This window comes from Pygoscelis adeliae, unplaced genomic scaffold (assembly GCF_000699105.1).
Source record: "Pygoscelis adeliae isolate BGI_AS28 unplaced genomic scaffold, ASM69910v1 Scaffold73, whole genome shotgun sequence".
Classification (NCBI taxonomy): domain Eukaryota; kingdom Metazoa; phylum Chordata; class Aves; order Sphenisciformes; family Spheniscidae; genus Pygoscelis; species Pygoscelis adeliae.
Window position 1 is genome coordinate 406,448 of NW_008824470.1, and position 14,623 is coordinate 421,070.

General features: G+C 36.5%; 1 protein-coding gene across 1 annotated transcript in view; it reads left to right on the forward strand.

Annotated features, from left to right (window-relative positions):
- The window catches only part of ADAMTS19 (ADAM metallopeptidase with thrombospondin type 1 motif, 19), a 175,405-nt gene that overhangs the window by 158,987 nt on the left and 1,795 nt on the right, over nt 1–14,623 (forward strand). Inside the window, exon 23 of the mRNA XM_009321242.1 lies at nt 13,131–13,308. Coding sequence (XP_009319517.1) covers nt 13,131–13,308 — 178 coding nt within the window. The remainder of the gene's footprint in view (nt 1–13,130; nt 13,309–14,623) is intronic.

Sequence of the window (14,623 nt, forward strand, 5' to 3'; positions counted from 1 at the left end):
CTTGCGGTCTTATCTGACAAGTGACATGGTAGGGGGAGAACTATATAATCAAATAGATAATGAAAAAGAAAAGAAGGAAAAAAACATTTTAAATCCACCTGATAACAGCTATTCTTTTTTTTCCTACGCATCCTAGGAGAGGGTCTCAAGCAGAAGGTACAGCCTTTATGCATTTGTTTTGAACATTCCCTTCAAGAAGTAAACAAGTGGGTGCCCATAATGACCTTCTCATGGAGTACAAGAGATGGTATAATGCAAAAAGAAGGGGAACAGATGAAAAAAAGCCAACCCTCATAGCTAGAAGAGGATGCCTGGAAGGTGGCAGCACGCAGCAGAGGCAAATACAGCCCCATGCTTAAGTGGGTCTGTACAGCCACAGTCTTGTGGCACAATGTACAGCATGCTGCAGGGTGCCATCTGAAAGAGTGGTTTGGGGAAAGAGGAGATTCACTTACACAGCCACTGTTGTTGCCTGTCTGAGAAAGAAAAGGGTAACATTGATTGTTACAAACAACAATCGGCAATTGTATGAAATTGCTTTGGACTGTGCTGATTTTAAAGAGTGGTTTTCAGGGAAGCATGCTGAGATGCATGCTGGGGACACAAATCAGTAGTGAAAATGTTGACTTCTAAGTCACCTTCATAAACATTAACAGTTAGAGGAAGTCTAGGAAATTCCAAAAGAAAAGGAGATCTGAAATATACCTGAACAAGCTGGGTTTTTCTTACTCCATGGTAGTAGAAGTGAAATGATAAAAATGCTGCTAAAATAGATAATTGAGAACTTTATAAATAAATGACATTTTCTTCCACGTATGCCCAGCAATATTTCAGAACTAAATATTGTTGGTGTTAGTATGCAGTCATAGACTTTGAACCTTTGGGCAGCTTTACAAATTTTCTGGGTGGTCTTTTCCAGCCATAGCTGTCTGGCTGCTATTTGCCTTACCAGTGTTTGGCACTCCTTAAAATTGACAGGTAGGATTGACCGGACTCTGGCTTACTGGTGTGAGAAAGATGTGTGTATATCATCAAAGCAGACTTTTATTTCTAGTGAAGCAGAAATTGCTGTGTCAGTTGGCATGAATTTTAAAAAAAATTTCACTATACAATGTAGCCCATTTTATTTTAAGTTGAATAGCCTGTAGGTATCCATGCTGTACGCATGATCTCTGTTTTGCTGGTTGTTATTGTTGACAACTAACTGTCCCTTTAGCTTCTGTAATTACCTTCTGTACTGGCAGCTTGTCTAGCTGTTTATTGAATTGCCAGATTTGGCTATCTGGCATTGCCCAAAAGGATAGATAGCTGCGGTAGATATGTTAGTGGTATACTGGATTCAGAGATCCAGGGCATCCACTGGGCTTTGTGATCTGACACCTTTCTTTCCATAAAAATGACTGTGTTTGAAGAAATTACTCTTCCGACAGCCTTACTGAAAAGTGACAGTGTGGCTGTTCGGCAGCCTGAAAAGTGCTGATATTGTCTGTTAGCATTAATGGCCCTTTTCAACTGTGATGAACAGAGTCAGGAAACTGGGGTCCAAAAACTGCATATACCAGATTTCCAAAATGTTAATATATGACAATTTTTTTGTCATTTTAAAAATTGTCTTTGACTATACACAATGAGGTAAAAAACTTGAATGTCGAGAATGGTAAGAATATTTTTCAAGAATCCTTTAAAATTAAAAATAAATTGCTTCAGCTCCCAAAAATTAAGCTGAAATGTTTGCATGAGAAGTGGATTGGTCAAACAAGATAACTGTCAATTGGATAGGTTCTTGGAATGGCTTTTTTTGGACCAACTAGGTGAAAGGCTCCTTGAAATTTTACAGAGTAATACAAAGGTATGGCTTCAGGGAGAAAGTTTGGTTAAACTGTTAAGCATCATGGCATTTACTGAATGTCTTCACAAAGAGAAAATCATACGTGTACATTTGTATTGCAACATTAAACTTTGATACTGGATCTTATTTTTAAAAAGGAGATGGGGATTACCTTCAAAGGAAAAAAAAATAATTAGAAACTAGAAAACTAGAATTAGAAAAAGAGCCAAACACCTTAGCTATATTTATTAGAGGTAGAAGTACAAGTAGCATGCCTTTGAATAACTATTAAGTGTTTCTACTACAGAGAAGGTAGCAGGAACCCATTTGCTTGTGCTGAGGCTTGCTCAGTGCTGGCTTTCAACATTTGGACATTGTGCTCTCTTGCAGCAAACAAGGCCAGGCGAAGGAGACAAGTTTACACCTAGCAGGAGATGTGTCATGCAGCTACAAAGGCAGAAGTCACAGAGGATAGCAGTAGCAGCTTCCCATCACCTCCTTTGTCACTGCCACTGTCTTCCAAGCTGTTCCAGTGCAGTCTAGATCAGGCCAAATACCAATTCCCAAACTTTTCTGACTGTGGGCCTTACAGTGCCAGGCCAGGCATTACTGCTGCAGGGTACTTACGTATGCACACATATGCATATAAACATAGATTTAAATAAAGAAAAACATTCTTGGGAATTGCTGAATAGAAACAATGTCCTATATCCAGGACTTCCCAGAAATGGCTACCAATTTTTGTTGAGGGCTGCTGGGATCTTTGAACAATGAGTCTTCTGGAAGGCTGATGCATAATTCAGCAGGTAGATAAATGGTGCTTTACCAGTGAAATCTTTACTCTAACACTCTATTACACAGCCATTACAATACAGAACTTTATAGCCCAACTAGCAGGATGCATATCCCAGAGTACTCTTCTGCATGAGGAACGGTAGTAACACTGAGCGTCCCTTCAGTGTCCTTGTGCTGACACTAGTTCTTGCTCAATCAGGCTCAGTCTAAAAATACTATTCTTAACAAAATTTTATAAGATAGGGACTACACTGACCATCAGAATTGCAGTGTCCCAAGGAGTTATGCTGAATTTATGTGCAAAAAATACCATCACATAACATCACAAGTAAGTAAGTAAGTAAGTAAGTAAGAAAGAAGCTAATGGAATTAGAAGTAACATCGAACGGCAAAGGCAGGGACAAGGCAAACAGGAGCAGCAACTTCTGTTTTATCTTCTCAGAATTTCACTTAACTGAAATGAATATGTTGTGTATGTACAGCCCATTCTACGTAAGGATCTCCAGTCCCTTTACAATAACTGATTACGTACCTGAGTCTACGTTGTTAAGACTATCTCAGTATACAAACTGAAAAACACTGCTGTTTGTCTGACTTTTAATGGCTGGTCCCACAGTTTGGAGGAGAACACCAGTCCCCTGGCATTCTGAACCACATACTTTTTTTATCTTTTCAGCGTAGGCTTTTGAGGCATGTTCATTACTCTGACTTAATGTTCTTTTTTGCTTTTGCTTTGTGATATGCATTGGGCAAATCATTTAATCAGTCTGTTCATGATAATGCCTAGATTCTTTTCTCTGATAGCAGACAGGTCTTTGAAAGCTGTCAGTGTGTGCAGGAAAATTCAATTACTGAGTCCAGTGCTGAGACTCAGTTAAGTAGGCGTTCTTTTGCCTGGTGTATCTCCATCTCTAAGATTATCTCTCTCTCCTTCCAAATGTTTTCCTCAGTATCTCTGACTATATAATCTGCCAACGTGTAACTCATTTAGCCAGTTCACTTGGGTTCTGTTAGAATTTATGTAATCCTTCTGCTCTTGTGGGATCTAATTGATTTTCGTGAGTTGGAAAACTTTTTTCTTGAATATTTTTCAAAAAATTTTTCAAAATTATTTGAAATAATTGTTTCAAATTAAAGTCTGTGATTTCTGACTGGCAAGACAGAATCAGAATAGCAAGTTAACATTATTCATTTACCAGTTTTAAAGAATTACAGGCAATATTACATATTTTTAAATACTATAAGAAAGATTTACTTTTCTGCTTTATCTGTGCTGTTTCAGGCTGTTGTCCATAGATTTATGTGTAATCTCCAGAGTTCCCTCATCTAATCTTGCCACAAATACTTCCAATAATGTTGACATAAAACAGAGTTCACCCAAAAGTAATGATCATTCTTTGGTAAGTTTATCACAGGATCACACCAACTCAGGTCAACATTATCTATCTCCTGGCCCTCTGATAGCTCCCTCAGGACAGTCATGCTTTTGGGTGACCTCATCATACATAATGGAAGTGTTACACTTCAGTATGGTTTTGCTACAAATAAAGCAGTTAGAATCATTTTCTGGAAATCCATTTTCTTCCAATGAAGAATGTGTTTAGACATTTTGAAGAGAAAATTAACCAGTGGAAGTTTTATTGATAGTTGTAAGTTATTTTTCGACTTCATTTTCTTTGTTTCTCTTTTCAGGTTTTTACTTCAAAAGTAATGACCTGTATGTGGGATCATGCTATTTCAGCTAAAAAAAAGGCCTTAGGGTTCAGTTTCCTCATAAACTCTCAATTTGTTGTGCTTTTTGTAAAATATATTTCATATCCATTTAGCTGAGTTACCTGCTATCACTTCAGATCTTCATGATTTAAAATTTGGTAGATATAGTGAATGGAAATAAAGTCATGGTTAGGGATAAGCTCTTTCTTTCACTTATAATACTACTGGAAAAACTCGAGAGTGCTACATAGCGTGATGCTATTTAAAGGCAAGTACTTAATTTTATGTGGTACAAAACAGCTTTTTGACATATGTTTCTTTGATTTCTGAAAAGTAAATAGATAAAATAGTAGAAATTTTTAAAAAGAAAGGTGTTTCCTGGAGGTTTTTTTTCCCCCTCCTATGACATTTCCTTTATGTCCTTAATGGGTTCTTCGAATTGTCTTTTTGTTAGAAATGCCATAATCCTTTAATTACATTTTTGTGACAATGAGCTATGCTTTTCCCTGGAAGGTTTTCTACAGAGCAGCAGGCCAGCATTGTGATATATGCTAACATTAAATTATATACTCAAAGGCTAATATTTCAAATTATTTTTAAGAGTTCATTTTCATCAGTCCAGAATTACATACTCCAACTAATTTCATCAGAAAGATAAAGGTAATTATGAGGTCATCAAATCTAACTGCTTCCAGATTCTTGTTTGTGTGTTTGATAGTTATAATCCATGGAAAGTCATCTTCTGCCAAAATACCATGCAGTGATATCTCCGATATGAAAGTGTGAGGTATAATAATGTCTTATTCATCACTAAGCATTAATGGCAGTAATATATACAGTATGCCATATAAAGGATTTTTTACAAAGTGTTGACAGTGTAATATCGAGTCTAATCCACTAAGTGTGAATTCTCTTACAGAGTTATGAATTGCATCTGTACAACCAGTTTTATCACATGGCACTAACAAATAATTGTCTCCTCCTGGTTTCTTTGCTGACATACTTTAAAAGTGACATACAGCCTTAGCAAACCTTTTGTATCTTTAGAATTGCTAAAATACCCATAAAGTCATTGAACAAGCCATAGTTCTGTAAAAGTGCTGTTGACTCGAGTTGTTTGTTTTCTTGGCTGGAAGGTAAAGATCCTAAAGAAATGGTGCTCACACGGTTTGCTTTCACTTCCCTCATCTCAGACTATCACAACCATCACAGATCTATTTTATCAAAACAATTAAGTTGAATATTTTGTTTCAGCTTTGTATCTGTATTGCCTTTAGAAATGATGAAGGATAAATACAATTGACAGAACTGGGAAAATAAAAGCTAAGGTGTCACATCACTGAGAAGCATGGAAATAATTCTATGGTTGCCCTATAGATCTAGAAATTGTAATGGTCTTCAGTCAATTTAGAGAGTATATCACATTTAAGCTTAAGCAGAGATACACATTTTGCCAGGCACCTTTACCTGAAAAAAAAGGGATAATAATGTGGTGGTGAAACTGTTGGCTTGAGTTTTGGACCAATTGCCTAACTCTTTTTTTTTACAGAAAAGTCAAGCTTGCCCTGCAATTTAAAAAGTGTTCTCTGAGGACATTTGTATATTATCAATTAGTCTGAACATCTCCACTTTTTACTGTAGACTACTGCAGCCATGTAGAATGCTGAGGTGTAATTAAACATTTGCCAGCATTCAGCAGCTTATTTTTTATAAAATACAGCAGTGTTCTGATGTCAAATACTATTTAACAATGTGTCTAAGGTCCTAAGTAAGAATAAAGAACTGATTTTTCAGGTGGAGTTATGCTTAAAATGATATTAAATCTTGAATGTGGTTTTGTATTAAATAGATCTGTAGAAAGTATAAATACAAAATTGAAAATGGTATGAAATTAAAGTACATCTGGAGTATACAGAGAAACATTGGTTCCTATATCTATTACGGTATTACAGTTTTGTCCATGCTTTGACACGGACATAGATCATTAATGATGAGAGAAAAATGCTGATACCTTCTTTGATTTGGGAGTGAAATGAGAGGCTGTAATACAGTCTGTTGTTTTTATGGATCAGGACTCCACGTTGTCATACATGGAATTTTTGCAGCTTAATGCTGAAGTTTAGTCTTCACTTTGAAGTTTTCAAAAACTTTTATCTTAGTATTTTTTTGGAAAATAATACAATCATAATCAGCTTTCTGTTTGTGGAGGAAAGGAAAATCTTCAAGATAAAGGCTTTTAAGTCAGTGTACAGCTGGTGGAAGAATCCACCAGAAAAAAATACCTTCCCTTTTTCTGCTTCCAGAGGGATCCAAATCTATCCTGTGTGCCTAGAAAACTCTTTAGTCTTGCAAGAAATTTTCCCTTCAAAATTCAAGAGTCTTCTACCCATTCCTTGCATAGTCTGGTAAGAAGTATATTGCAGCATCTGCCTTTCCTGAGCTTGAGGAGATTCTTGTCCCACCAGTGCTTCTGTAAGTGGGCTTCCTAAATGAACTAATAGGTCCAACTGTCCTAACAAAACAAACTAGTTTCATTGAGAGAAGCAAGATTTTTAAATCATGAAGTGGTGACTGTGTTTCATTAGTTCATACAAGAAAGAAATTGGGGAACTGAACCTGGGGTTCAAATACAGACAAAGAATTTACTACTTCCGAGCTGAGTCCAGCGAGTCTGTTAAGATTGAAACTTATCAAACCCACTATTGATTCAGAGTAAATGAGTAATGATATTCTCAAGTATAGTTTTTTATATACTGTCCTAGAAAAAATGATTTGTTTTTTTGTTGTTTCATTAATAATCATATTACACCAATTTCTACATGGTTTTCCCCAACCAAATTTTACTTGTGAACTTTCAGTTGCTTCTTCTGTTGTTACCAAAGGCAGTTTCACATCGTCCACCAAACAACTGAATTGTTTTGCAGGGAAGCTAACAAGGACTTTTTTTAAAAAAACGAAAGAGAAAAGAAAGGTCCAGATTCTTAAGATGAGGTGATGAGGGTTTTCTCCATAGGAACCCTATCTCTAGCCCATCTTATCAAAGGTGAGCTGGGGCTCTGTCTATCTTACTTTAAAATCTTACCTCTTCTGAACAGTTATCCAGTACCAGTAACTACTCCAGAAAGAAGAGCTAGAAAGAAAAAGGGGGAGGGGGGGAAGAAGAGAAAAAAAAAGGAGAAAAGAAAAATAAAATAAATAAGGACAACTCAAACTTGCTAAACTTAGGAGAGGCCAACAGCAGAATTTTTTCAGCTAAACTTAGCACAAGTTCTGAATTTTAAATTTGGCATTCACATACTGAGGTGTTGGGTGTGTCAGAAATGAGAGAGGCAGAAAGACCTTCCTGGAAATGATGCATGGGAGAACTCAGACTCCATCTTATGTTTGGATCCATTAGTCCCTCTTTTTGTATTAGTTACACTACTCATAAATGCCTTTATAAAAAAAAAAGTTCTTAAATAAACTGCAGATTATTTGCTTTACCTTAGTAATCTCTAAGAATATTGCTAAACTCAGTATAAAGTCTTTGTTGAAAACAAATGCACCACTTTGTCTACTACCTGCCTTCAAAAGCAAACTTCATAAAAATACAAGATACATGAGAAGATTGCAAGCATGTCAGCAAATATGAATCCTGTTGCTAAAGTCTGATTGATTGCTATCCTTGTTTCACACTTACTTTATGAAAAGGTTGAAACTGCTTAAATGCTGGAACTGATGAACCTATACATAAATGATTAGGAATGCTCTGCTAATAATTTCCAGTAGAACTCATCACTGAGTTTCCTTATGAGCACATCGCTCTCCACTTTGAATGCTACTTAGACTTGTAAAAACCTTTTATTGAACAATCCATTTATTCTTGAAAATAAATTGTCCAAGTCAATTCTGTTAATATTGTCACGGATTGGACTTTTCATTGTGGATTGTATCAGCCTCTGCAGTGATTGCCTGTTGTCTTGGCAGAAAGATACATTTTGACCGTTACTGTCTGCCAGTGACAATTTTTCCCTTAATTTAGGAATTCCTACTTCTTATGAAGGCCAGCTGGAAGCAGCTAAGGCATTACAGCACCTTCCTCAGCTGTTGGCCTTGGGAATATGTATTCTCTCCAGAATATATATCTTTGGCAGGGAACAGAAAGAAGGAATCTTGGGTAACGGGTGTGCAGGCCAAGTGTAAGGATTGTTATATTTAACGCCTAGGTTTCTGTCCTTGAAATTATGTCTAAAAGAAGTTCAAAAGTAGGACAAAATTCAAACAGGGTGGGTAGATTTTATTTGAAAGAAAGAAAAACTTTCAAAAAAAAATAGCTGTTAACTATGTTTATCCAGGAATTTTTTGTAATCTTTAACAGGAATGTTTTACATGTCTTGCTGCTTGAATGGTTTTACAGTACCTTTAGGACTGTGTCCAAAATGCACAGATTAACAGCCACATAAAAAAACCTCTGGCTGTATATTAGAACATTTAGTCTAAACCTACAAACACAGTTGTCCTACGAGAATTTTTGCTGATCAGCTACATGGCCTTAAAGTATAGGTCATCTGAACAGTCAGAAGTAAAATGTAATTAACCACCACAAAAATAAAGTGTAGCATGTGGAAGAGTGACATTTAAGAGGTGGAGGGAGTGGGAAGAAGAGCTATAGAAAAATATTCTTCATTCACTAGTAATAAAAGCTATGGGTTGAAATTAATCTGAGATCTGCTGAATTGATGCAAGTTGCTACAGACTGGTTTGGAGTGGACATTTTCTGTAAATTTTATATACATAAGCTTTCTATTAATATATATATATTTATACATAAAATCATGGAAAATACAAGCAGTTTTGACAGATAAATTGCTTTCTGATTAAATTCACTGCTTAATATGAAAAAGTGAAAGTATTTTTTGTTTCCTGTAAGTTGAAAGCTTTGTTACAGTTTTAAACATGGAAACGCCAGAAGTATACGGAAGCTATGCAGCTTTAGCTACATACCACAAGTGCTACCTAAAATGTGACAGCTGCACATCCAGTGAGAGGTATTTGCCTCAGGTTGAATATTTTCAGTGAGAGAAATCCAGAAGTGAGGCAAGCTTAGGAGACAGTTTTGGAAGACTCTTCTTCAGCTAGAATGTACACATGCATATGCAGTAAAATGAGTATCAAAATGAGGGTCAGAGCTGTTGCTCTGAGTTGCATCTAGCTGGTTTGCAGAAGTTGAGGTGTCTCCTAGTGAAATTGGACCAAGTCCATACCTTTGCAGAGTGAAAAAGAAAAATATTATGGATGCCTTTTATCCTCCAATATTCAGTAGCTGCTCTCAGTTACACCAGCAGTCGCCTGGTGTGTATGCAGCACAAATTCAGGTTTAAGACCACTTCATGGAGACAAACAGAAATCTCACTCTTTGTCTGTATAGCTAGCAAATGCACTGCTAAATGCCATACCTAAAGAGTGTTTTCCCTATTTCATACAATTTCATACTACTTTGAATGTGAGATAATATATATATGGTAAAAAGATTTTTTTTTTTTTCTGGCTTCCAATCAGTAGAATTCTTAATTCTGAAGTCAGACGATGATGATGATGTTGATGTGTGAACAGGGAAGAGTGCAGCTTGACTATCAGATCCCTGGTTGATTTTAAAACACTACTGATTTGGAAAAACCTCTCTTTACTTGTAAACTGATCCGACTGGCTTTGAAAGTTTTGGATTGCAAATCAGTGTGGTAGCCCTGCCTCTTCACAATTTCCCTCAAACATCTTACAAGAGTTAATAAAAGTTCTCAGTTTTATAAAATAAGAATAAATACAAAGTTAAAAATTAGTACATTTCTGTGAAAAAAGAAGATAAAACAGAAGGCAAATTTCCTCTTTTATTTCCTGCTTTGCCACATATTTCCTATATGAACTGAGACATTTTATTTTATCATTCTTTAGTGTTGGTTTCTTCCTCTAAAGTTGGGATGTTAATAAGTAGGTCATGCAAGACTAAAATTAATTGTTTGCAAGATGTATATCTCTTTGGACAGAAAATTACGTTGTAAAGCTTCATAACGCTCTTTGAAGTATCTCACAAAGGCCAGTAGCAGCTCAGCCATTAAAGGGATGTTAATTTGCCAATTAAGATTTTAACGCCAAAGTCTTGCCAAATTCTGCATAGAAACTCAGGGCCTAAACACTCATTAGCCTAGAGATCTGTCTGCTTGTTGTGTATTGTCTCAGTTGCAGTCACGAGAAGCTTTCAGGCCAGAGTTCATTTGATATAGAGAAGATATGACTGCTGCCAGAGTGCTGTCCACCAAGGCACCTGCATACATGAATTGTTATTCATTATCAATTAGTAGATAAACCATTGGAGCCCGTTTTGTCAGGAGAAGTCTAGTGTTTTCAAAACCCATTCTCCCCTCCAGTACTCCAGATGGGTAGGTTGCACCTACTCATTTTAGGATAACCAAAGGTTAAGGGCAGATAAAATATTTTTGGGAGATCTTATGTACCAGATCCACCTGCCTGTCCTGTCCTCCTCCTCTGTAGCTGATAAAAGAAGATACATACATACTACAAGCTCACACATACTCTAGCTTTGGTTAATAAAGATGCAAGTGTTTTACTGAAGGGAAAAAAATACAATACTGTGTGCAAAATTACTCTAAATTAAGATCGTTGTGATAATCTTTAAAGATTATCTTCAACTTATTACCTTCATTGTATTATCTTCATCATATTACCTTCATCTTTCCTTCATTCTCAGGTTTTGGGGTTTTCGGTGGTGGTGTTTTTAAATTTTGCTCTTCCATTGTCTCACTTGTTATTCCATTAAAATATTCCGAAGAGAAACCTCTCTGAAATTATGGAGAGAGGAATCCAAGAAGTGGCTGGAATTTTGGCAAGATTAATATCGATGTTCTGGCTGCTACTGTTGATTAAATTTGGATATATGTATGTGTGATTATACATGTTTACCATGTGCATAATGTTGGCCATTATAGGAAGTCAGATTATTTTTAGCTGCACAGGAAAAAGGCAGAGAATTCAGGAAAATGAATTCTGTTGAGAGGCTTTTTCTCATGCAATTTAAAAGCAGTATACTAAATTCAAAGTTGATGACAGACTTCTACTTTGAAAATACTTCAGTACTAGCTGGATTCCCTCCTGTAAACAGCATATTTGTTCATATGTTAAGCTGTGGTTGCTATTGAACAGAAAATTATGTATTCATAATTGAATATCTTTGCATGCCTTGGCTCATGCAGGCTGTATCTGATTTACTTTGCAAGAAATTATAGTTCTTTATTGACTTTATGGAGTTACTCCTGATATACATCACTGAGAACAGAAGCAAAATCAAGTCCACTTGCTGCCTTTATAGAATGCCAGTGTTTGGTTTCATGTGGTTACAAGTTGAAGTGTGCTTTGAACCTTGTTCAGTCCCTTGTGAAAACACCCTTCAAGTGTATATCCTAAGTCTCTTTTAACTCTCGTGGAGTCTCATGAGTCCAAAAGACATCAGTCTCCCTTCTCTTGATGTACATATTTGGGTGCAAGCCTCTGTTTCCCATTTGGCATGTGTAAATCTTTCTTCCAAGTAACAGTGTTTAAAATGTCACTCAAAAGCACACAGATAAAAAAACTAAAGGGTAAAAACCCCTTTAGTGTTTCCTACACTCAAAATTTATTCTTTCTTTTCAGAAAAATATACTTCTCCATCTCCATTTTGAGACAGAATGGTTGGGAAACCTCTTTTGTTATAGCACCCTCTCCTTGTCTTTCTCTCCCATTTCAATATTTTTTCAGCTGCTTCTTGAAGCCTCCCAAGGAAATGTGTTCTGAATATTTATGTAATTAAGACTTTTTAGAATATTTTCAAGATTATATGGATGGTAGTGGCATAAATTTTCAGCCAGTGTTCATATCATTCATTGCAAGAAATTGATTAATATTTGAAGATGTCCTCTATAGTAAATTTCTCCAAAACTTAATTAATTTTGTGGGTACTTGAGTCAAAATCATTAGCAGGTAGGAGCAAATTGTAATATATAATTTTCTGAATGAATCTGTAGTTAAAGCAATAGAATATATGTCAATAATAATTCATGCCCTGTGAAATTTTGTTCACAAAAAGTCAGCGAAGGGAAAAGCATGTATTTTGTTGGTTTGGAATAGTTTTTTCATGCATCTGTACAGCACTGCCCAAGTTTTCATTCTAATATAATATGTTACTGAGATAGAAGTACAACATTACCATCATTACAGTGCTCAGATGGTTTATTTTCTCACCTCATTCTCTGTGGCAATAAGATGGGAAGGTTCATTAAAGGCCAGATAGCATGTTGTGTGGTTCATTTGTGGGACACAGGTGAAAACATGAAGATGTGACGCAAAGACAGGAGGCATACACTCCGCCCAGTAGAAAGAGCACTTTAGGACTGGCAGGAGTAATGGCTTAATTAAAAATGCTTCTCTCTGTCAGTGTCTGTGAGCATTTTCTTTTGTTCCATCACTTTCACCTCTAATAAGAGTAAATTAGGATACAGATACAGCAAAACAGCCCCTGCTCCCTTCAGGCACATCGCTGCATTTCAGTTTCATCACAGGCTCTACAAAATGGACCTTGACAGCAACAGGATGTTGGAATCAGTCCTTTAATAAATACTGCCAATTTATTTGTGCTTTTTTAATTGATTTTCCTTTAGCTAACAGAATGGAAGGCAGAAATCTTGGAATGCTGACAACTGGCATTTCACCTTCATGTTTACAAGCAAAAATACCTTTCGAACGAATGTGTGTCTTCTGTGTGTTCCAGTGCTCCGTCACCTGTGGCAAAGGGATGCAGTCCCGAGTCATCCAGTGCATGCACAAGATCACAGGAAGGCATGGCAATGAGTGCTTTTCATCAGAAAAGCCTGCAGCCTACAGACCCTGTCATCTCCACCCCTGCAATGAGAAAATCAATGTTAACACAATAACATCACCCAGGTTAGGTAAGCAGTCAAAATTACGCATTCGTGCTGGAAATCTCTTTTTAGTTCTTTCTCTCCATAGAGTAATGACGGTCCCAGTTTAAAAACAGAGGGCTAGGACTCAGGAGATTTAAATTCTATGCAGAAACTCATATCTCTGCCTCAGTTTTCCAGTGTGTACATCAGAGACTGTAGCTCAGAATGGTGAGGGGTTTTGTTATCCAAGGAAGGACCATATTATGGGACTCTATGATATTATGGACACAAAACATCCGACATGAAAATATGTTTATATTAGAGACATTATAAACATATTATATATGTTTACATATATTTCGCCACTCAATTTTATCAACCATTGCTAAAGTAAGAAAACTAAGTTAAACCACAACAGAAGGAAAATTACTATCATGAAGAGATTTGCTGTTCCTGGAGGAACTCAGGTCTCTGTTAGTCTTAAAGAAATTATGTTACTGCATAACTACAGAACTGTTCATTCTGTTGTTATTTCCTCGTGGTTTGTTGATGATGGTCTTATCAATTAGCTCCCCAAATTGTTCATCTGCTTCCTGAGCATGACTGGGGAATATTCAGAGGCTTGCTGTAAGACAGCATACCGTTTCCAGATGATTTTCCAGAGCCCTTGTTAAGATAAACCCTCCTGTCAAATAGATTACTCCTGCATGGAAAGCCCATCTAACATTTCAGGCTGTATGTAATCCTTCCTTTGAGTCAGTGAAGGGTTTTTCTCTTTGAAGTTTTTAACCCTTAAACATTTGTGTAGTAGTCATTGTTTCAGTTTGCTGGATGAGATGGCAGCTGTTGCTTATGGTCCTGTCCTCTGCTATTTCACTATTGTGACGTTGCCCTTCGTACTTTATCTTTCTTTGTTCAGCTGATCTCTCAGAAGCAACAGGCTATCATTCCATCACTGACACTCTCCCTCTGGTGAGGTATAAGCAGCTTTGTGTAACAGAGTAAAGTGAATCACAAAATTTCACAGAAAAAATACAGCGTCAGATTCATTAAAATTTTACTTAATGTGAAGTGCACAAAAAAAGATTGGGCTATGTTGTCCTGTAGAATGGATTATGTAGCACTGAGGTTAGTAATCTGCAGGTCAACCTCATCCAGCAGGAGTCAGAATCCAGTCCAGTAGAAACATTAACATCTCCAAAATACATAATGCAATGCTTCTTTTGAATATATTGATCATTTTGGCCTCCAGTTCCATTCCTATTATGCAGTATAGATCCTCTGGATTTGGGGGTAGCGCTAGTGGAAGCTGATGTGGATTGCACCACATCAATCTCTTTTATAAATATGCTCTCAGTTT